This window comes from Cydia fagiglandana, chromosome Z, assembly GCF_963556715.1.
Source record: "Cydia fagiglandana chromosome Z, ilCydFagi1.1, whole genome shotgun sequence".
Taxonomy (NCBI): Eukaryota; Metazoa; Arthropoda; class Insecta; order Lepidoptera; family Tortricidae; genus Cydia; species Cydia fagiglandana.
This window is the reverse complement of record NC_085959.1, coordinates 27,094,166-27,117,779: the sequence shown is the minus strand read 5'-3', so window position 1 is coordinate 27,117,779 and position 23,614 is coordinate 27,094,166. Positions and strand designations below refer to the sequence as shown.

The window sequence follows — 23,614 nt, the reverse complement described above, 5'->3', positions numbered from 1 at the left end:
AGGTTCCTCATCCTGACGAAAAGGGATATATGATACATTTGAAGTCATTATCGGGCGAAATTGAAGTGTATCTATGTCCCAAAGAACGTCCATTATCTCCACCCCCACGTAAGTTATCCTACCCTGTTATGCATATGTATGAACGAAGTGAGAACAAGACGTGTACAGTGTGTTGTTGTGGTTGCAGCGCTGGGCCTGCTGCCGGCGGACCCGCTGCTGGAGGACAACAAGGCGCTGCTGGCGCCGCTCGTGGCGCAGATGCAGCCCGCGCCGCCCGAGCCCTTCGCCGCCAACTTCACGTAACTTACATTTCTCTTTACTTGTAGCCCTAGCCATTACTTGTATGTAGCCCTAGAGTTCATGCCATTGTTGCACTCGGAACCAGTCACAGTGAACACTTGACATTTGGTCCAATTCATTTTAACTGTATGAATGTGAGCGATTTATACCCTTAAAATAAAATGACTTGTAGCTTTATAAAATAGGAACCCCAGGCTGTCCCATGTAACTCGAAAGTTGTAGCTTCTCTAAATTGCAGTTCACAGAGGCGTAACTGAATGCACTGAATTGCGAAATCACACATTACGCCAAAATTTGCGTAATATATTTTTCGCCCACTTGATAAGTAGAAATTTTAATAACAAATACATTGTAAGATCCTAGAGTACAAGAAATGGACTTAATGGTATTATAAAGCATTGACCAATGTTATATTGGAAATATAATAAATAATATGACTATGACTATAGTTTATTATTAGTTTAGTTAGTATCTTAGAGCATTTAGTAACTGGAGACGCCTTGGCTGTTATTTTCTGTACAAAAGTTTGCCGTTTTTTTGCGGGGGAGGAGTACGTTAAATGTATGGCTATTTCTACATGATTTGTAATTTTGTACGTAACGTACAAATAGCCATGTCAGATAAACGTCAGTCCAAACAAAAGTTAGAACAATTGTGCAAGTGCAAGATTTTCGGTTTCGGCAGAGGCGTAAGCTCTTAAAGGCGACTTCAGTTATTAAATGCTTAATATCTACAAAAGGTATCTAAAGGTCAGTATCTATTAGTCAAGAGGTAAAAATTTGCATGTAATTTTTTAATACATTTATGGAGGCAAGGTATCGAAGTGGAAAAATAAATCGCAACACATCCTTATTCCTATGGTAAGAAAGCTGTGTTGCAATATATTTAGCCTCTGTAGGGTCCGCCTGATGGTAAGTATACACTGTAGCCTATGGGGCACAGGATTTTTATGTGAAATATGAAGGCAGTGAAGTTGTGTTGATTACCGCAGGACGCCTATAAAGCGGGAGCCCGGCGTGGAGTGCTCGGGCGGCGCGGGCGGGTCGCGCGGCCTGGTGGTGTGCTCGCCGTGCGTCACCGACCCCACGCTGCCGCTGGCGGCGGCGGGCCGCGCGCGCTCCGCGCCTGCCGCGCCCGACGACAAGGCGCACACACCTCAAACCACGCCTGACAGTGAGTATCCACTGTAGCCACACTTCAATCATCAACCCATTAGGAAATTACCTCCAACTATCACATTTAAGGTACCTATTATACCGTACAGCATACATAATTAAGAAAATGTTTGTACATAAATAAATACTACTTACATATTTCATCAACACTTGCTCGAAGATCTTATTTCATGCAGGTGTACTGAAGGACATAAGCCTATATTGTTCCCGCAGAAGTTATGCATTGTAAAAGCTATAACTCCATAGTTATACTTTTTTTTAATGTGTTATTAATTCATACGAAACAAGTAGACGGTATGAATAAGTTTTACTTTTAAAGTACTGACGTTTATAATTTAATATTTTTGTTTATTTTTAAAAGCATAGAGAAATATAGTAAGAGTCTTATGTTGATGAGCGTTAGACTTTCGGGTCGGTGCTACATCTATTGTCACTTAACAGTACTACTACTACTACTTAAAGTACTGATAATTCCGCTACTCGATGCTAGATGTCGACTATGAAAATACTAATTAGATTAATCTTTTTGGTATCAAAACTGATGTATGGAGTGAGCACTCTTGTCTTACTATATTTCTTTATATTTAAAAGCATTACTGAATTAGATTAATTTAATAGCCATTTAAAATCTTTTTACAAAATTTTCTATCCTGGCTGATTGCGGGATGGGTCTTCGATGCCGAACCTGTCAAAAATGACAATATGGCGGTCGAATGTTTGAAATGGATTTATAGCTTCTATTGGACCATGTGCGAGACACAGCCACTCGTGAGTGGTAAACAAAATTCATATTCGGACTTCTCCGGACCAACCATGGACCGCTAACAATCGTCGATCGGGAGTTGTTTTAGGAACGCCACGTTACTTCTAGTTTATAACATCAGTTTCAGTAAGTACACGTTATCCGTGCGCTTCATTCGAATACAACTGTCCACACAGAGTGTATTAAATGACTGGTGCATCTATGAGTATGTATTGTGTAAAATGACAGTGATTTAACCAGTATGCATCAACCAGACAAGTATGCATCAACCGTTTTACTTAGCACGCGGTACTGTACTGTTTTGGATTACGCCTCTGCAGCGGTCGATCGGAGTACTCTGAATCGTTCCGTTACTTTCGTTTACCCGCATTTGTAGTGTTTTGTTTTTGCGTTTGCAGATGGCACGGCGCGGGGTCGGCTACGCAACGCGTTAATTGCCGACAGCGACGACTTTGCGCCGATCATGGGCGGCGGCCGCTTCCAGATGCAAACAGAAGACCAAGATACCGAGTCAGGTAAATATGATTTGTGACTAAACACACAACCCACGTTACTTGTGTTTTCATTCACTTTAGTTTTTTAACATAAATAAAAGTTTACCAATAGGGAGTAATACTGCATGTTCTGCCGCCAGAGGCAGCACTAGCAGAAACCGTAAACCATAGAGTTACTTTATATGCCTTACAGTTTTTGACAAGTATTCACTGTAACATTTTTAAGTCTTTTAACTCTCGCGTTTTGTATTAATATTTAATTACACAAACGGGTCTACCGCGATATACAAATATATGAAAAAACGATATATAAAAACAATGAAATTTATACCGTAAATTCCTACGTTTCACCAGTTTTCACTGATTATTTGTTACGAATAAATATGACGTTGATCCATCAAGTCGGTTTGTTTACAGTTTGTGCTAGTGGCGTCCCCTACGTAGAATTTTGCGTAATATTCCCTATTGCAAATGATTATTTACTGTCGGTTCATCGTGTGGGTACGTATGAGTAGAGTGGTTTTTAGGAGATAGGTGTAAGTATCTGCGCTGGATTGCATCATGGAAGAGACCGCGAGGAGGAGGATCACGTCTTGTGGCTAGCCCTCAGACTGTGATTTGTGTGCTCATTCACATCACAGTCGGAGTTCTAGCTACACGGCGCAGCCCGCCAGCCGCCCTCCGACCCCGACCCCGACAGACACCTGGAGACCACTACCACTAACAGGCATGCTTATTGGGTCTTTACTCATTTTCATCATTTAGCTTCCATACTAACTTATAGTAAAATAACGTTTCCGAATCGATAATGGCAATTCGTTTTGGCTCTGGGACTCTAAAAATAACGTATTACTGGACCGGTTGCTTAAAAACTGCTTGGATATATTTTGATGAAATCAAATAGTAGTTTGCGACTGTTACATAATGAAAGGCATTAAAATACGAGTGTCGGCAACCCACACGAGAATATTAATGCCTAACGGCTGATTTAGACGGCGTGCGAACTCGCATGCGATTTTAGTTACATTGCGGATTGTTGGTTACGTCCAATTCAACCGACCGATCAAAAACAGCAATGTAATGTAACTCGTATGTGAGTTCTCGCATCGTCTAAATAGGGCTTAATTATGTGCAGTTACATACAGTATTCTATCTACACTCATATTATAAACTATCTATGATGTATTCACTAACTGCATGTAACAACAGGTATTGGGCCATCTTTTCTCTCTGGCGGAACTCGCGGATATGTCGCGGCGTCTCATACGTTTAATGATAAGTTTTGATATAGTTTAGTTTAAAAACCACAAAACATTTTTTTTATACTTACATCCGTAGTTTTAATAATTCTGAGACAAACTAGAGTCCAGGGCCGATTCACTGCACGACTGCCATATCGAACGATACCAACTAACCTGCCAGATTTGTCAAAATTGTTTGCAATGAAAGAATAATTTTTATTTACCAATTAAGTACAATAATCATTACACTAAAAATACATGTCAAAAGTTAAAATCTAAATTATCTAAAACAAAAAAGTATGCACAAGACAAAACAATCAAACAAAGACACTAAATAGGTAATAGTTTTCTGAAGAGTCAAAGATGCCTATTACCAACATCGTTTTTTAAGTATATATCCTGTCTTTTCGAGTAGGTATCGTGTCAAATTCCTTTGAAATCGTCGTGTAAAATAAATAATTGTAAATAAAATTTTGAGATGTACATTTTGCTTACAACTCATTAAGACCCCTCACGATTATAACAATTTTACGGAGTTCTTACTATCAGCTTTGGTCGCCATTAGTAGATGTGCTGGATTTACCATACCATTGCATTCTGTCCTTAGTTACGTAGGTATGCTAATTTTACTAACATTTTTCTATACAATTTTGGGACTAAGTAGACTGTACTGTGTAAGCGCTAAGTGAATGAACTAATGAACCAAGTCCATAAAGTTGAATCTCGGTATACCTACGTCATGATTATAACTCATCTTTTAGTCCTGTCTCTAATGAACCAATAGTGCCTATACCTACACGTTGGTCTCTCTTTTAATGAACGAATGCTACGCAAGTACTACTACTATCAACGATGCAATAATAATAACCAACGGAGCAGTGTTCACCTATAGCTTAACGCATTCACTGCCAGGGGGCGTGGCCTAAGAACAAACTTGTATCACGGTGACCGCACATGTGCGTCGGGGGCAGTGAATGTGTTAGTGCCTGCCTTCGATGGCATTAAAATAATCTTTTATAATCTTATAATGTGTTTTCGTCTTTAACGTGTAAATACCAAATATCAACTCAACCAATAGATACATCCGATCCGTGACGTGTAGCGTCAGCAACACCCACTCGATCGGCATCAATAAACAACATTAGATGGTGCAAGGTGGGTAGAGAACGTTACCGTTAGTCGTACATGATAGCATAGAGCAGTATTGGTGAGTAGGTATTGCGGGCACGGAGGGGAGGGACCGGGGCGCGCCGCGCGCTGTATCTCGTGCGGCTGCAGTCTCGTGGCTATCGTGTAGCACCATGGGATTCAGCTCACGGCGGCCCCACTAACATCAGACTCATCCACTAATACTTCGGTAACAGCGCTCTCATCTCTAACTATGATCACCTTAACCTCATAACAATTATTTTATTACCTATCAGTGGCGGCGCGTCAAAAATATTACATATTTCCTTTACAACTCTGCTCAAACGTCCAAAAACAGGCAAGCCGGTGGGAATCGGCTTTTATGGACGCGCCGCCACTGTTACCTATTACCACCATGAATTTGGTGCTCATATGATGCAGATATCTAATGAATTAAATCAATATTGTCGATATTACTTTAACCGCTTAGCATGACTTGCGTTGTGGCGCGCAACTCCGTATTTCTAGTCGACACGACATCGCAAATGCTAAGCAGGTTGAAGTATGAGAAGTTTTAATTTATATTACCTAATGTTCTTTTATTGCTTTATTGTAATTGAAATGTGATAGGTCAGTTAGAGCGATGGGAGTACGGTTACTTTGAGATACGCCACTATACCAAGTTTAAATTATATACATAAGTATATTATGTGATAAAGCTTTACAAACTAAACTGGAAATGACGAAACTCAAACTTGAAGTAATCGTACTAATCGATCTAATTATTATACGATTTTTGTGAGTGTGTGATATAGCTAAATAATTAGTGCTCTTGGATGGAAATCCATTGCGTTTCGCGGGTTTTCCCAGCCCGCATCCCTAGTTGTTACCATTGGTAATAATTCAATTCACTAGGAATTTTGTTTTCTAAATAATTATCACAGATAAAAAAGAAGAAATAATTCCCAGTAGTTACGACCATAATTAGTATTTAATATATTTCATAGAGAATTTTGCCTAAATCCCAGCAAAAATGTGCCTTGAAACATGGATATGTATACCGGGTATGGCCTGTAATATGAGCAAAAAATTTAACTGTAGGATCAGTATGAGGAGTACAAACTCCTCATACTGATCAACATTTGTTCAGCGACTTTTGAAAATAACTTGTACTTTGATTTTTAATACACTTTAAAGGTTATTGTTATGTTTAAGGCTTGACAAGCAACGTCAATCACAATGATATGGCGTGGCGATGGAGTCCATTGAAGATAATATTTATTTTGTATGAAAAATAGGGAGTCTAAATACTTAATATTTTTTAAAAGTTGTTGAACAAAAGTGTCACCGATGAGGAGTACAATCTATGTTTTAATTATTTGCTCATATTACAGGCCACACCCGGTATAAAGGTAGTTTAGAGTTATTATATACTGGTACATATATAATATAGATGTAGCAAGTACACGGGGTTGAATGTGGGGTGGTACGTTGCAGAGCCGCTGGAGCTGGAGCCGTTCCTGGCGCTGGAGCCTCCCATGTCCGCCACCGACTACGGGTTCTGCCTCGACCACGACGAGGGGCTGGCGGAGCTCTTCGACTTCGATCTCAAGCTGCCCGAGTGACCCTCGCCGGCACCGGCACCGGCTCCTAACAAACTCTCACCTAGACACTTGTAGCGAACGATCGATTAGTGAAAACGGCTCAATCTAGCTGGTTTGGTTTTTATTATTTTCGTTTCGATATAGCCTACGCGAGAATCGACGAACGCGGCTTCGCTTTACGGTCGAGCCTGTTTTACACTGCGCACTTCCAATGGGCCGCTACTTAGTACTACACAATCGTAGTTCGGAATTGGACATAAATTGATTTTATATTAAATAAGTTTACATAAAAATATGATTGAATGAATTGTAATATTTTCGTTAAAATGGTTATTAGGCATTAGTATTGATTTATGTTTTTGTTTGTAGTAAAGTATACCGTTACTCGTACAGACGTGTCGAGCTATCATGCCGCTTGTTCCTGGAGACGAATGTGCCGTCGACTGTATTTGATTGTACTCCTTGTAGACGACGTTATCCGTTCTCAATTTGTTGTGCCTCTCCTTCACTAAAGTATAACTATAATTTGGAAATCAGGCCCAAGTGAGTACTTTGCGAGGAAAATTAGAAAGTATGCCTCAATATAGCTGTGTTTTTGTTTAATTACTTTGTTATCAGATGTGGTAACGCGTTTTGTTCTAAATGTTTTGATCATGTACAGGATTTTGTCGTTAGAAATTAATAACCAAATTCTACTTTCCTATAGTTATAGGAAAAGAAAGATAAGTATAGGTATATCTACTTATGTTCATTTTAATCTATAATGTATATTTTATTATCTACTCCACATTCAGGATTATGCACTACATCAGTAGTTCATTGGACACAATAACATGATAAGGTAAACGTACTAGTGCTCGACATGCTAATGCCCAATAGATGACACCTTGTTGTCACCTCTATTCACAATGACTTATGTTTCAAGATGACATGTACTGGGACCGCGTCGAGCACCAGTACGTTTACCTTTAATAACGGTTAATAACGTCACCTGAGTTTTTATAAAACGGCTATGTTCAGGAGATTTGTTGTGGCGCGAGTGGTTGGTAACATGTAAACTGGTTTAAGAAAATGTTTCTTCGTTCAATCACAATACCTTAGTGAAAATGCTCAGGTTACTTTCTCCGCACCAACCATACAGATAATTGTAATTTTAATTCTAGTGTATTCCAATTCTAATTACAACTAATGGTTACAATTAAAATACGATTTATAAATTCTGACTGAAATATTAAAACTGTAATTTCGTGCCTCTTATTTTAAGGTGACTTTTTAATTTATTTTTATTTACTTAGAATATTTAATTGGAATTACTTGAAAGAGTGATATCTAAAAAAAATTTGCTATGTGTTGATAAAACTAACGGCACAATGAGATGAGTCATTAAACCCAAGTTCATAATTAATTTGAAACAAAAATTTAATTTTATTGATTTATACTAAGTGTTGAGAGATCTTTAAAACTAAATTAAACAGTTCGAGGTTATTGTCAATTAGGTAGTAAACGTTTAAATATTTTGGCACGCGAATTTTTTCAATAATATTTTCTTTAGATTATTCAATAAGTACTTAGTCTACCAGTTTTAATACTTTTGTGTGTAGAGTCGTACCAAGCTAATTCTGCATGGTATTTGCAACGATAAAGTATGGAAATGTCATAATAATTATGTATGTACCTATATGAAAGTATGTCGTTTCTAATGACATTAATGAAATAATGACACTTCCTCACTTTGTTTTGTTCAAATCGGTGCAAAGTTAGCTTAGACGGATTCTAGTTACGAAATTTAGATACTTACGAGTATGAACTGACTTAAAGAGGGTCAGAATTGGTACCGACCGCAATTTGACTACATAATTTGCTTTAGTGTAAGTGAAAAGTTGATATCGTAATCTTAATGTTTAAACTAACGATGCCCCGAATAGTCATTTTGGCCGAATACCGAATATTCTTCCCCTCTCCCGGCCGAAGCGTTGATTATTCGGCATGTAATGCGAACTTTTTCAGTCACGATTATTATGAAAACTGTTCGCCAACAAAGCACAACGTGTGCTAATATTATATTTTTAGTTGATCAGAATTTTAATGAAAGAGGTAATCAAATCAGATCCATAATGAAAATAAAATATATTGCGACATTTGTAATTAATAAATGCTCAAAAAAGGGTCTTCGCACAGTACCGGTTAAAAGTTTAACTTCACCGACTATACCATTTTAGGGAATGAGTTGTTTAGGAATGTACGTAAACTGTGTCTGACTAATCAGACACATATCTGGAAACAATAACGGATCGGATGGAAACCGACATCCGAAGTACAAAAAAAAATGGCACAAAAGTACTCATTTGTATTACCGAAAACAGAGGGTGAACTTGAACTTTTGACCGGTACAGTACAGTAACTGTATTTAGCAACTTTCCAGGATTACATTCTAAATACCTCTTAAATATACCAAGTTATTGGTTACTTTTATTCTGTCATTTTCCTTAATTTAGGTGGTAAAACAGGTATTCGGTATTCGGCCGAACACCAAATTGTTGCCGAATATTCGTGGCATTTCTAGTTTAAACGAATGTAGTCTATTGACTCAATTGTACATTAATAAAAAAATCAATAACTCCTTTCATACCGAATAATACAAGTTGTGTGTAATAATGATAATAACATCTTATTGTCAATTTGAATTAGGTACATAAGTTACATGAGTCTCGACTTCATTATTGGCACAGTCGTGTTGGGCGGCCTGAAAGGGGTCAGTTAAGGCAGAAGAAGGTGGGGGTTACATAACTTGCACGGCGACTAGCCTTTACTGGCACATCTCAAATGGTGGACTCTGAAATTATCAGTCTCATTGCGGAATCAATCTGAAATCAGTCTCAATTCTCAATGAGCTTGCGGTCGCTGCGATGCACAAGCAATAGTGATCAAAGTCTCGAGTTGTTTGAATCATCGTGTTGTGACCAATTACATTGGCAGGCAGTTTATAAGTTAAAATTTTAAAACAACAAACAATCAAATTGGGTTTACTCGATGCCTGGCATCTTAATAAAATATTTGTTTAGTACACTTATGGTTTATATCCACATTAGGTACATATAATTTTGGTTTATAATTGTTTTCTAATTTTGGTTTATAATTGTTGTATAAAATTGGTTAACAGAATTTTTAGAATAGTGATCTTTGACATGTGTGGTGCGGTTTAATATAATCAGTAGATTGTCATGCTCATCCAAAGCTCGCCTAGCATGAGTTGCGTTGTCGCGCGCGACTCCATACTTGATGTCGCGGTTGACAAAGGTACCTACTTATAGCTTATTTTGAGGAGTTTAATATGCCTAAAATATAGGCTGTGAGGCTATATTGATATGTATCAGTGAACCGCCCGAGTGGATCTGAGGTAAACCGCCGGTTTACAAGCTACATGCGTATTTAGTGTCGTTTTACCGTGTTGTGTATAAATTATGGTCTATAATAATTTTCAAACTCGAAGGGTAGGATGACACCTGTCATTTCTATACAAATTTGTGACCCTTCGAGTTTGAAAAAAATATAGTAATAATTAAGCCGTTTTTTTTCTCATCCTGGAGACGTCAGGTTTTAAGTTGAGATCTGTAAGCTGTTGAATTTGAAGGTATATAGATTTATATAGTTAATCACGTAACGTGTTAATTTTGCGATCACTATATTTTGCGGTAATTTCATTAATAAGTATGTACTCGACAAGTCAAGTTGTAAGGCTTGGTAATGTAATGTCAGTTGTTTATGTACATTTTAATGTACATCATTGACGTAGTAAGCCGGGTAGATTTTGTAAGGACACTTATAAAGCAATCCTTGCGCTGGCGAGGCTCTCGTATTAGTGAAGTGTAGGTGTGTAAAATGATGAATAGCGGATCGTTTGCGCCCGCGGCCGCTTTGTACATAGACTCGCTCAAGCTGCGGGCGCGCTGCCAACCTGTATATATTACTATTAATGAACAGTGATATTTTAGCGGCCTTCGATATTATATGTAAAGCTAGCCCTAATGTTCTCATTAATGTAGACTCGTGCCACCGCATAAAATATTTCACGGTGATCCTATACCTGTCAATGAAATTTCCAAAACGAGACATAGCACAATTACACTAATTTACATCTACTTATCCGAAGCCATTAACTCTCGCTGAACATACATTGGGGTAAAATAGATCTTAAAAGGTCCTGTATCATTGGCTCTCATTTAATCCGTACTGAACACGACACTGTATTGATTTCCGACATATATACATATATCCGTACGGCCCGTGCGCCGTTACGCTCGAGTAACTACAATAATCCCCTCTTGGGCTCCCCTACCATTATATAGAGTGAAACTCACCGGTTCCGATATATTTGGCCACTTTGGCCGTCACTGTCTATTTGATGCTGACTATGCCAATTTTGAATTTTTCATACATGTGCGGTATTCGATGCAGAATAATTGGCACGTGCAATGTAACTTCGTTAATTCGAAATCTGGGGTTGCATGGGTCATGAAGGCCACCTGAACTAACTATCCCACAACTAGTGTGTCGGGCAGGATTACGATCTACCCATCCCGATAAAGCGACTGTTATACGACTTCTACGTAAAAATATTTTATTTATAATTATCACAAGTGTAAGTGTGCTGGGATCACTGTGATTAATAAATATGAATAATTTTCGATGCTAATTAAAACTATGAACCGAGCTGCGAAGTAACCGAAGATTGCCAAATAACTTGATATATCAAATAGCAGAGTGTAATTGCAATAATTATGTCGTTTCAACACAAGTACTTTTGTTAGCTTTGTACATAGCGTTAAATCAAACGGCTGGGCGCCAGGTGACGTGTTCCACTAGAATCACAGACGACGCCGGGGAAAACGGAATATATTAGGGTTATTTATTCCAAACACCAAGTTTGTTACCAGTGGTCACAGGAGAGGTGGAGAAAAGTATCTGTTACTTCTGGCAAATGTTGATGTGGTGGTAACAGCTAATCCGAAAATTACATGCCGAGTGATACAATAGTACGCTGTTTATACATGTATACCCTTATCGTGTAACTTCATTCGCCATCTCCGTGTAGGTAGTCAGCGTTATATAATAGGTAGCATCCAAAGTATTCAAATAATACTGTACGCCATACAAATTATATGGTGTACCGAAATTTTGTCGCACTACAACTAAGACCGCCGCAATACAACACTCGTCCTCGCCCCGCCGTTTCCTCGGTGCGGCACAAATGTCAATGTAATAAATCTTAACTAAGAGCATATCAATATAATGTTTAATGTTAGACGTAAGGTATATATTTGCACGAGGGATCATGTGGTGTAAAAGATGAGGACTTGTCGAGCTTTTTGCAATTAATGTGTAGACTTACCGTGGTTTACGAATTTGGATTTTTAAGGTATTGTGTATTTTTGTACATACTTATACTGGGTTTCAAATCACAATAGTCCTGTTGTATTGCTATTTTGTTACCTCCATGTTGACTTCGTGGTGTGTTGACTTATTACAGATGTTGTGCATAATTGTTTTCCATCGTATTTTCTCGGAAACGTTCGTATTTGTCATGCTAGTTCAGTCAACCTTAATACTTTTTGTACCGAGACTGACTGAAATCGCAAAACACGTTCGTACGTTTCCGTGAAAATATGAAGGAAAATAATAATGCCAACTGTCATAACAAGATGACCGTTTTTAATTGTTTTAATATTATTTGGAACGTATAGTAATTCTTCCACAAAAGTTAACGCTTGTAGGGCTCTTAAAATCACGATTATACCTCTACAAAGACCTCTGACGTTTTCTGATGCATTTTCAGTTTATAGTTTACTTAATCGCTTAACCACAATTTTTGTAATCATGTGATAAACAAAAATGTTCATAATGTAAAATAAAAAGGTCGTTCATGTAGCAAAAAAATTAGCAAAATCAATAATAAGCAATTAAGTACATACTTATATTTTGTATTAAAACCATATTGACAATACAAAGACAAAGGGCGTATCGGACTTATTATAGCGCCCATAGCCCAGATGTGACTTAATCTTCGTTTAAATAAACTGAAATCATGAAGAAATCAGGTACATACATACTCAGTGACTATGCACTAGAGCCCATTTAAGCTAACTCTACTCCGACATTAACAGAACAAAGTGTAGGAGTGTCTGGGAATTTCTAATGAAAAATGTCATATTTTTGCTATGAAATTTGATGTTTATGATGGTAAATCCACATTTAATCTTAGAAAATGGCATGCAGAGTTAGCTTGGTTAAACTTTATTCATTATAAAGGGGTGTATACTGAGTTTGAAAAGAGATACACCACACCACTCTTAGTCTGCCCTAGCAACTGTTTTTGTTCGACAAGGGTGCACTGAGATGGGTTGATATTAGTTTAGTATCATATTTACAAAATATTAGTAATCGGGAACTTTTATTGCCGGCTTGTCGATTCTCAGCGAAACCTAACGCCTTTAGTGACGATATGCACCTCCCGGCAGGAATACCTACATATGTCAATACAGACTTAGTTATGACGGTTTCTAAATTCTTTACAGTCGCTTAGAATAATTTGATTGGAGCGCCACCTTTTTAGTCAAATAATGTATAGTATCTAAATCCAACCCGTTAGCGTCATTTAAATACACACACATAATAACATACAACAAGACGTGCTGTGTTGGTACGAACTCGAGTCTTGTGAGTGTAAACGTGAAGAACTCGACTTGTTTTTAGGCGACTTTTAAGCTTTAAGCGCTGATAAAGACTTTTAAGTCCCGAGTCAAGTCCTTCATTGAGCCTTTTAATCTCAACTTAAAAGCTCGAGTCTTTCGGATAAAGATCAAATCAAAGTACAATTATTTAAGATAAAAAAAAAGATAACCAGAGATTCATACATGTTAAGTTATATAACAATTTAAAATATCACAATAATAAATAATTATTCACTCAAAATAAAATCATTAACATAAAAATAAAGAGACACATTTAAACAAATAAAACATGAAAATCCCAGTCAGTATATATTTTTAAACTATATTTCATAATCATAAGACACACACCCCTTCGGAATATCTACTCACTGGTTTTTTATACGACAGTAGCACTACATCCTTTCAGCAATGACTTAGAATACTATTGTGAGTAATCCTCTATCGCTTACTAACATACTCGAGGCGCTGGCTGCAACGGCGGGGCAGTCTCATCTCATCAGCATTCTAATAGCATTGTTGTAGAGGACACGCAGGGCGTCGTATACTCGTCGCGTGTATCTAAATAGCCTACAGGCTTTTATATAAACACTTCCGTCAAAAAAATATGGGTTATATCTAAATGAACACTAATGTACGATTCCCACCGACAGGCAGGGCTATAATCGCGAAAATCGAAGTTCGCAAACTGCGGGGATTTTTCTCTGTCACTCTAATTGCGCCTTCATTGGAGTAAAAGAGGAAGATCCCCGCAATTTGCGAATTTCTGTTTTCGCGGTAGCCGCTCAGGAGTCGGACCGCGGCCAGCGCATTTTGAATGTGCCTATATTATGCCTATACATTACGTATGGCAGAAGCGATAGTGTACATCCGGAACTCCGGAACCGGTCACGTAGGTACGTCGGCAACCGACCGGCTCGCGGCCGTACAAATTTATTCCGCCCGTTCGGTGGGAATCGTACTGAAGCAAATGGGCGTTATTGAATGAAGCGTTTCACAATTCTTTATACATAATTTAAAAGTTATCTTTAAAGTGCTACCCTGCGTCAGAGATTAGCGGTAGAATTGCGATTATTAGGTACTATACTAATATTTCGGTGTAATTTGATGATGCCTGGGGTCCGTTTACATCCGATTACGAATTATAAATATATTGGAATTCCAAAATCTTCGTAACAATTGTTGACCTACATTCATAGTAGTCGATGGATAAGATGTAGGCTGATGGTTTTGTATTAGGTACTAATTTATTTACATCTATGTATTATCCCCTGGAAATCGATACTGTTATTAGATCCTTCGTCAGTCACTGGGTTGTGTTTGCTTACTATTAAATTATCGTGAATTAATTATCCTTTCAAACAAAATGTATATGAATATTACGTTGTAATAAACTGAATGCAGTAGAAGGATGTATATGAGAGACGTTACATTTTGATATATCTTGTCATAGTATTTATTATTCTTTTTACTTTCTACCAATAATAACGTTATATTAATACTAAAAAACAATGTCGCATTATGAATGTAATCGCCCCAATGTTTCAGTGGATCGACACATTGAATGAGACAACGATCATAATATAATGAATCATTTGGGATCTACAGCCGCGACAAGCATTTACACATAACGCAGGCTTCAAAATTATTCCTACACTAGTTTTCTTAAAATAGAGTCTGTGCGAAAAGATCAGAGTCGTGCAATGTATGGGAATCAATACAAACTAACGGCGCGATTCGGAAAATGAATTAGAGATTTACTAGATATGAAATAGTAAAGATATGTGACGCCCCACGGGTAAAGGTACTTTATGGCGGTTGGTGATTATTAACGCCGCTCCAATATTATGCGCTATGCGACGTAAGCGCCAGCCACCATAAGATACCTTTTGCCGTGGAACGTCACATATCATTACTATTTCATATCTAGTGAATCTCTTATTCATTTCCCGAATCGCGCCGTAAGACTCTTCTCTTTCCGCACAGGCTCTAACGATGTTAAACATGTAGAGCTCTTCATTTGTATGAAACCTAGCACCGGCTGTCATCTGTAGCCTTTTCGAAATGTTTGTAGAGTTCTGATTTAATATATTGATAAGAAATTAAGGTGCAATGTTATAGATACGTAAGTAGGTATTTATATTAAGCAAGGGGATATACAAATACGGCGAACCCACGAGGCCACGGAAAAGGCTCGACTAGAAATGGCTCTGACATCTGTGCTCATTTGCACCAGTTGTTCTTGGTGTAAAGACTGTTTGATTTGTATTATTTGTGTTGGAAGACTGAGGTTTTACTATTCCAGTTTCGACAAACGTACGAGTTATTTGTTGTTTGAGTTACAATATAATTGAATTTAAATTTAAAGTCATACCTATATATAGTTAGGTTATATTTTTAATAAATAATAATAATATTGAAATATGTAATTAAAGAAGTTGTTTTATTTTTCGAATATAAATGTACACATACAGTGAAGATCTGCCGTAATAGGCTTTAACCTTTTGGACGCCAATGACCGATATATCCGCACCGTAGGTCCAACACCAAAGACTGATTAATCGATCACAGACTACAGAGCAACATATACCTACGTGCCTATGCATAAAGTTCAATTTCAATTTTGACACTTCGGTGACGTGGCGTCCGAATGGCAGCGTCTGTGTTTCACACGGCGTCGAAAAGGTTAACCCTTTACCAGGCCCCTAAGAACTAGCGTGTCTTCATACGTACTGTATATACTGTTACAACCGTATTGAACGCCTTGTAAAAAATGTATTTACGAAAGTCGGAGATGTTCCTTTAAACCAGTAATAAAAATGCGGGTTACGGTTATCCCATCGCCTGTCTAAGTAATTAACTGTCATACTCGATTTTGTCTTATTATATTATTGATCAAGCGAAGGGATATATTCCTCCCACATCTTATATCGGTTATCATAGTCAAGGTGTAACTCCAAATCTACTACGAAACATTATATCAATCACTGAATCGCGGTTGAACACAAAAACAGTTTTATTACTTACGTGAGTTTTTATGACATGACAAGACAATTTACCGGGCCATGGGAAGAATAGCTCCCGCACAGTTAAACTCTAATAAGGCCATGGGATAATATCAACCCACATCCTAATTCTGGCCATACACAATAATGCATGAATATTTAGCAATGTCTACGATTACATTACCTTTCAACAAAGAATTCGACCTATGTACTTCTGTTTCATAGAAATTGAGGAAAGTGTTCGAATTTCTCCGTAGTTTACGATTACGGTATATGTATGTTTACGCCAAGTGCAAGCACCTTTCACATGTGCCGTGTGCAATAATCGCAGGCCAATTTCCTAGAGGCTCAAGCGTAACTTAAATGGTATGTCACTACATTCATTATGGTAAAACTTCATATCGATGGATTCTATTTCCGGAGGACGATTCGGAGCGTTGTAGCGAACGCACGTAGGTTGCATTCCTGCCGGGTTTGAAGCTAGACTTGGCCGCAGCCATTGACCACGCCGCGTGTGTTTTCAGTATAGTTATTTTCTAAGAATAGTAGTTGTCGTGTCACGATTGTCACGCATCAGGCGTCAGTGTACGAACGAATAAGTGTAGATTAACGTAAAATATACGTGCATGTGAAACATTGAGTTTCTTTTCATCGCCACACCTACCCGATCCACCCAGGCCGGAGCGGCCAGGGTCCTCAGCGGCATCACAGCAGGCTTTGGAAGGCCTAGCTCCTACCGGACCACGCGAGGCGTCACACCGGAGCGGTGGAGGCGCTCCTCACCAGCAACGAGCACCAAAGGAAAGAGAAGTATCGGAACGCGACCACGGGAGTCCGGGCTAACCGCCTTGTGACGTAGACATTTTGGTGTTCCCATCAGAGGGGAGGAATTACAGCACGATATTATTGAAAGCCATCGTCATCAACGCGAGCACCGCAGCGGTACATCGCATTGGTAGCGTAATCATCGCTTCAAGTACTCATCGTGTCAGCATTATTCATTTTTGCCGTTAAATTCAGTGGAGACGGAGCCCGGTGCGGTTGGGCATAGTGCGAAAAAATCAAATCAAATCGTAATAAAAGGGAAGGCGTCGGCCGCCATTTTCTTGCGTAGGCAACGGACGGGGACCGTACAGTGCGGAGTGCGGCCATCTTTAGCATAAGGACATTTCCGGTTCGCGGCAAACGTCAGTTTGGGACATTTAGGTTAGAATTATCTGTCAACGTCAAGTGTCGCCAATAGATTAATTAGGTTATCGTCAATATAAAATCCAACTTTAAGGTAAAGCCAAAGCCACCTAACTTGTAAACTGTTAGTCGAATAGTGTCACAAATTAGTGTCTTTCATTAATCGTAAAGTAAATTCACGTCATGTCGTTAAAGTCAATCAAGGTGCAGCTGCGCACCAAGTACCAAATGTTGACCGACTATGCTGGCACGGTCACATCACGACCTGACAGCATGGCCGCGTCGGTGGCGAAGCGGCACTTTGATCTTATTTATACTGAGTACGTCAAGGCCCACGAGTCACTGCTGGCCTACGAAGGTGAGCTCGAGGAGGAGGAACGACTTCAATACCAGGAGTGCTTCAGCGAGGTTAACCGGCTGCTGATCCAGCTAGACGAGGCGTCGGCTGGAGAGGCTGGCCAGTCACACACACCCCGTGGACAGGCAGGTAAAGTCAAATTGCCCTCTGTGCAGCTGCCCACCTTCAGTGGCAACCTGCCAGAGTGGCTCTCCTTCTATGATCTCTTTATGTCGTTAGTCAATAGTAGGGACATCTCCGACGCGGAGAAACATTACTATCTTCGGTCGTCGTTGCAAGGGGAGGCGCTGTCCATTATACAGCACCTTCCGATGGACGGACCCAACTACGCGGTAGCTTTACAGTTATTGCGGGCTCGGTATCAGAATAACAGGCTGCTGTTGGATACATTCATTAGCCGAATCATGAACCTGCCTTCAGTGGCGCACTGGAGTGCAGGGTCACGCTCAGCTTTCTATGACCCGCTCCGGGAGTCAGTCCAGGCGCTTGAGAAGCTCAAGCAGCCAATCACGGAGTGGTCATACTTATTGGTTTTTATAATTTTGCAGAAACTACCGAACAGAATCAAGACCTTATACGAGGAGAGGTACGGTGGCAATCCGGAGGTGTTGCCCACTCTCACGCAGCTACTGGCGCTGTTGGAGGAGCAGTGCCGGGTTCAGCAAGCGGTCTCGCCAGCAGCGGTGGAGCAACCAACTGCGCAGCGTGGTTCCGCACCTGCACGAGGAAGAGCGGGGCCGTCGGGTCAAGCTACCAGGAAACCGGGACCGCCAGCGAGGGTCTTCGCCATCGAACAAGAGACCAATCAGGTGAATTCACCCCCTGTTCTTTGCTCATACTGCTCGAGTGACCAGCACAGCTTGTACAAATGCCCGAAGTTCCTTAACCTGGCGATTTCGGAGCGGAAGACCTGGGCTAGGAAGTCAGGCGCATGCTTCAGATGCCTGCGCAGTCACTATGCACGCGAGTGCATGCAGCGCAACTGGTGCGCACAGTGTGAGTCGTCCGCACACAACTCACTGCTGTGCGATGGTGGTGCAGCGGGGAGAGCCCCACCCATGGCAGTTGAAGCAGCTGTCCATCGGGTAAGGGTCATGCCGCTTGCCACGCCAAGCACGTCGAGAGCAGTCACGCTGCCGGAGCGGTGGCCGTCTCCCCAGCGACGGACTACATCTCCGCCGAGGGCTGCGAAGCCGCAGTCTCCCAAGCCGTCAGTACCAGACCAACCCCAAAGGAGGGAGACAGGGTCACCTCATAGTGCGCTTCAGCCGGCTCAGCTGATTCCCACCGGTCATATACCGAGGGCTAAGGTAGGCGCGCGTGTTCAAGCGGCGCAGCAGTCATTCCACTCATTGCGCTTCGGGACTCGGAGCAGTCCTGAGCCTGAACAATGAGATCAGGCCACTGTTGGTGCACCGGAGGAAAGACTACGAATGGCGCCAATTCGTGTCTCTCCTACAGCTGTGATCATGGTCAGATCAGGCAATGGGTCTTATGTTAAAGCTAGGGCTTTGCTTGACTCGGGAGCGGGGTGCTCCGTAGTGAAGAAATCATTTGTAGAAAGATTCAAAGTACACCAACAGTTTACTGGGAATAATATTTTTGGAGTAGGTGACATAAAGGTAAATGTGCCAGGCACGATTGCTAAGCTTGTATTCAAACCACGCGGGAAAACAGTGCCTATCATCAGTGTAGTAGCTACAGTCATGTACAGGGTTACGGGAAACATACCTTATTATGATACTGAGATCAGGACTCATTTGGATTCATCAAAACTTGAATTAGCTGACCCTGCCTTGGATAAATCGCAGGATGTGGACATCATTCTAGGAACGGATGTGCTCAATTATATATACACTGGTTCAAAGATACTCACTAACATTCCAGGTGTTGAGGCGTACGGCACCTGCTTCGGTCACGTGCTGATGGGGGCAACTTGGAATTACCCATCATCATTAACAACACCGACCGCCGGGACATCAGTAGAGGACTACGGCATCCATGCTACTCGGCTCGAGGACGTCCTAGAAAGGTTTTGGAGAGTGGAGCAGCCCCCCGAGGAGCGGCCGCAACACCCAGAACACCTCGAATGTGAAAGGTTGTATACCTCCACTACTCAACGTTTAGATAATGGCCAATTCATGGTGCGGTTGCCGCTGCGGGCAGACCGACCCAAGCTGGGCGAGTCTAGGGCTCTAGCCATGCGTAGACTGATTTCGTTGGAGGCCAGGCTGGCCAAAAATCCAGTATTTGCTGAAAAATATAAGGAATTCATGAGGGACTATGAGGCACTTGGTCATATGTCCAAATCAGACTTTAATTTCGAGAGCGAACACTATGTAATACCCCACCACGGAATTTTCAAAAAGGGATCCGAAAAGATCCGCGTCGTATATAACGCTGCAGCTAACTCAAGCACCGGAGTATCGCTCAATCAATGCCTTCACTCAGGCAAACCGCTTCAAAATGATATCACTCAAATATTGTTAAATTTCAGACGTCATCAAGTTGTCTTCACGACCGACATCAGAATGATGTTCCGGCAAACGTGGATACACCCCAGCGATAGGCGCTATCAGCTGATTCTGTGGCGCGAGGATCCGTCGCAGGATGTACAGGTATATGAGTTAAATACCAATACATACGGACTACGCTCCAGTCCTTTCATCGCGATAAGGACCTTACTTCGATTAGCTGATGACTGGGAAGCCCAGCATCCAGACTCACCGGCTGCTCATATCATGCGCAGAGATGTATATGTTGACGACATCCTCACTGGGGCTGATTCACTCACCGAGGCCCAAGAACTCAAATCAGAACTCATAGAACTCATGCGGAGCGCTGGATATGAGTTACGCAAATGGTCGTCTAACCGCAGAGAATTATTACAGGATCTTCCGCAGGAGCATTGTGAGATGCCTCGTCAGTTTGACACTGACGACAAGAGTTTCATAAAGGTATTAGGGATACAGTGGAACCCCATGTCAGATTCCATGTCGTATCAACTCAACATACCGTTGGGCCAACCAACGACGAAACGTAGCATATTGAGTACCATAGCTAGACTGTATGACCCGTGTGGCTATTGCGCACCAATCATATTTAGATTCAAACTGTTTTTACAATCACTGTTCACAGATGGATTACAGTGGGATGAGCCACTGTCCCATACTCAAGACCTTCAATGGAATGAACTCATTCAAGATCTACATCACTTGAGTCAGCTACAGATTCCGAGGTGCGTCACTCTGCCCGGTGCGGTGTCACACTCCCTCCACGGCTTTGGAGATGCGTCGGAGCTCGGCTACGGAGCCTGCGTGTACCTCCGGACTGAGGACGCGTCAGGGAATGTACTAGTACGGTTAGTGATAGCTAAGACTCGCGTAGCGTCAAGGAGAGTCAAACAAACCATTCCGAAGAGCGAGTTAAATGCAGCTCACCTGGTTTATAAGTTATTAAACCACGTCGCAGCGGCATACGAGGAATCAGTTCAGATTGACAGCATAAATGCTTGGTCAGATTCCAGAATCGTGCTATGTTGGTTGAACACAAAGCCTCATGTGCTACAGACTTTTGAAGGTAACCGTGTTCAAGATATTCAACAGTCAACCCGACCTATGACATGGAGGTATGTCAGATCGGAGTCGAACCCTGCCGATGTCGCATCGCGGGGGGCTACGGCGAAGGACCTCATCGGGTTTCATCTTTGGTGGAACCCAGAATGGTTAATGACGAATGAGTCACAGTGGCCGACGATGCCGGTCACCATGTCACCAGATTTACCCGGATTCAAACAGTTACATCACATTACGCCGGCCGAGAAGTCATGGGAGGAGTTTCTGTTATCACGAGTCAGTTCGTTCAACAAGCTTATCAATGTGACGTCATACGTATTGCGATTTTGTAAGAACGTTCGTTTGCCGAAAGCGCAACGGAACGTTCGCCCTACGCTAACGATCGACGAAAATCGTGAGGCAATGAACCACTGGATTAAGTACGTTCAACTGGATGCTTACAGAGATGAAATCGTGTTATTGAAAGGAGGCAAGATTGTTTGCAAGTCACTTCAAAAACTCAGCGTTTTCGTAGATGAGAATCACTTCATTCGCGTCGGAGGGCGACTGCGGCATTCATGCTTACGTTACGATGCTAAGCACCCATACCTTCTACCTAAAGACCATAAATGGACTCAAATGTTGATGCAGCATTATCACCGTACCTATTGTCACGCTTCAACGAGCGCACTCATCAATATACTCCGGCAACGTTACTGGATCCCGTCGGCGCGACGTGTGGTATCCCGCGTAATCAATAGCTGTATGTCGTGTTTCAGATTCAACGCTTCAACGCAGGCCCCGTTTATGGCAGATTTGCCAGCGGACCGAGTCACGGCGGCTCGTGCCTTTTCAGGAGTAGCAACCGATTTTGCCGGTCCCTACTGGGTCAAAAGTAGTCACCTCAGAAATGCTAAATCACTCAAAGCTTATCTGTGTGTTTTCGTATGTTTAGGAACGAAAGCCGTACATCTTGAACTCGTCTCGTCGCTGAGCACCGAGGCCTTCATTGCGGCGTTCACACGGTTTGTCAGTCGACGAGGGCTGCCCGCCTTAGTCAGGAGCGATCAAGGTACAAATTTCAAAGGTGCTAGCTCATACCTCAAGGAGGTTAGTCAGTTCTTACTTGACAACGAAATTGTCCTCCAGGAGGAATTTCGTCGCCAAGGTGTCCGCTGGGAGTTCAATCCTCCTGGTGCCCCTCACATGTCAGGCTTGGTAGAAGCCGCAGTCAAGAGTAGTAAGAACCTACTCAAGCGTGAGTTAGGGGACCGCATACTGACCTTCGAGGGTCTTTCAACCGTATTTACCAAAGTAGAATCGGTGCTTAACTCACGGCCTCTGGTTCCTTTATCCGAGGACCCATGTGACTTGGAAGTACTCACTCCGGGCCACTTTCTTATAGGGCAACCATTGCTATCGGTACCTGAGTACCCGTGGAAAGACACTAATGTAGCATGTTTATCACATTTCCAGTCTTTACAAAAGATTTCACAAAACTTTTGGGCTAAATGGCATATTACTTACCTTAATAATTTGCAAACCAGACTCAAATGGTACAATCATGTTCCTAACATGGCTTTAAATGATTTAGTATTAATCAAGGATGAAACTGCACCCCCTCTCCACTGGCGTAGAGGTAGAGTGATTCAATTATTTAAAGGTGCAGATGATATTGTACGATCAGTTAAATTAAAAACTCAGGGCGGCGACTTAATCCGGCCCGTTGTCAAATTGTGTAAATTACCAGTAGAGTGTACTTAACTGTATTAATTTATAAGTTATGTTTTGGTATTGTCACATGTTAACAACTTATGGTACCTACTGTTTAAATTGAATTTATTTATATCAAGATGAATCACTGATTTCTAATTGCAACTGTACTAGGTACTGTTTCTTTATAAGTATTTAGTTGTTTACTTGTTCTTTCATGTCACCACTTTGCTGTGGTCAATGTTTGATAGTGCTGTAAGTTAGACTAGCTAATCCATTGTGCTTCAAGGTATCAGCTCAACTCTGGCCTCCCCCCCGCAGGAATGTTTACGCCAAGTGCAAGCACCTTTCACATGTGCCGTGTGC

The 23,614-nt window shown here is 41.1% G+C and overlaps 3 protein-coding genes across 3 annotated transcripts in view; 2 read left to right on the top strand and 1 right to left on the bottom strand.

Annotated features, from left to right (window-relative positions):
• The window catches only part of LOC134678803 (transcription factor E2F2), a 33,424-nt gene extending 17,557 nt beyond the window's left edge, over positions 1 to 15,867 (top strand). Inside the window, exons 6-10 of the mRNA XM_063537501.1 lie at positions 3 to 108; positions 188 to 299; positions 1,292 to 1,473; positions 2,637 to 2,753; positions 6,599 to 15,867. Of these exons, the coding sequence (XP_063393571.1) occupies positions 3 to 108; positions 188 to 299; positions 1,292 to 1,473; positions 2,637 to 2,753; positions 6,599 to 6,726 (645 nt within the window). The 3' untranslated portion in view covers positions 6,727 to 15,867. The remainder of the gene's footprint in view (positions 1 to 2; positions 109 to 187; positions 300 to 1,291; positions 1,474 to 2,636; positions 2,754 to 6,598) is intronic.
• Positions 1 to 23,614, bottom strand: part of LOC134678818 (protein archease-like) — a 233,500-nt gene that overhangs the window by 49,612 nt on the left and 160,274 nt on the right. The window lies entirely within an intron of this gene.
• On the top strand, positions 19,451 to 22,757 carry LOC134678100 (uncharacterized). The gene is made up of 3 exons (XM_063536550.1): positions 19,451 to 21,342; positions 22,315 to 22,560; positions 22,685 to 22,757. Exons 1-3 carry the CDS (start codon positions 19,451 to 19,453, stop codon positions 22,755 to 22,757), a joined length of 2,211 nt encoding a protein of 736 aa, XP_063392620.1.

What these genes read in the sequence shown, in the direction of transcription:
- LOC134678100 (XM_063536550.1), top strand. Translation starts at nt 19,451, where the DNA reads ATGGTCAGATCAGGCAATGGGTCTTATGTTAAAGCTAGGGCTTTGCTT. An exon ending in TCAGGGAATGTACTAGTACG is followed by an intron (nt 21,343 to 22,314) that starts GTTAGTGATAGC and finishes GTCGTGTTTCAG; the next exon opens with ATTCAACGCTTCAACGCAGG. An exon ending in TTCATTGCGGCGTTCACACG is followed by an intron (nt 22,561 to 22,684) that starts GTTTGTCAGTCG and finishes ATTGTCCTCCAG; the next exon opens with GAGGAATTTCGTCGCCAAGG.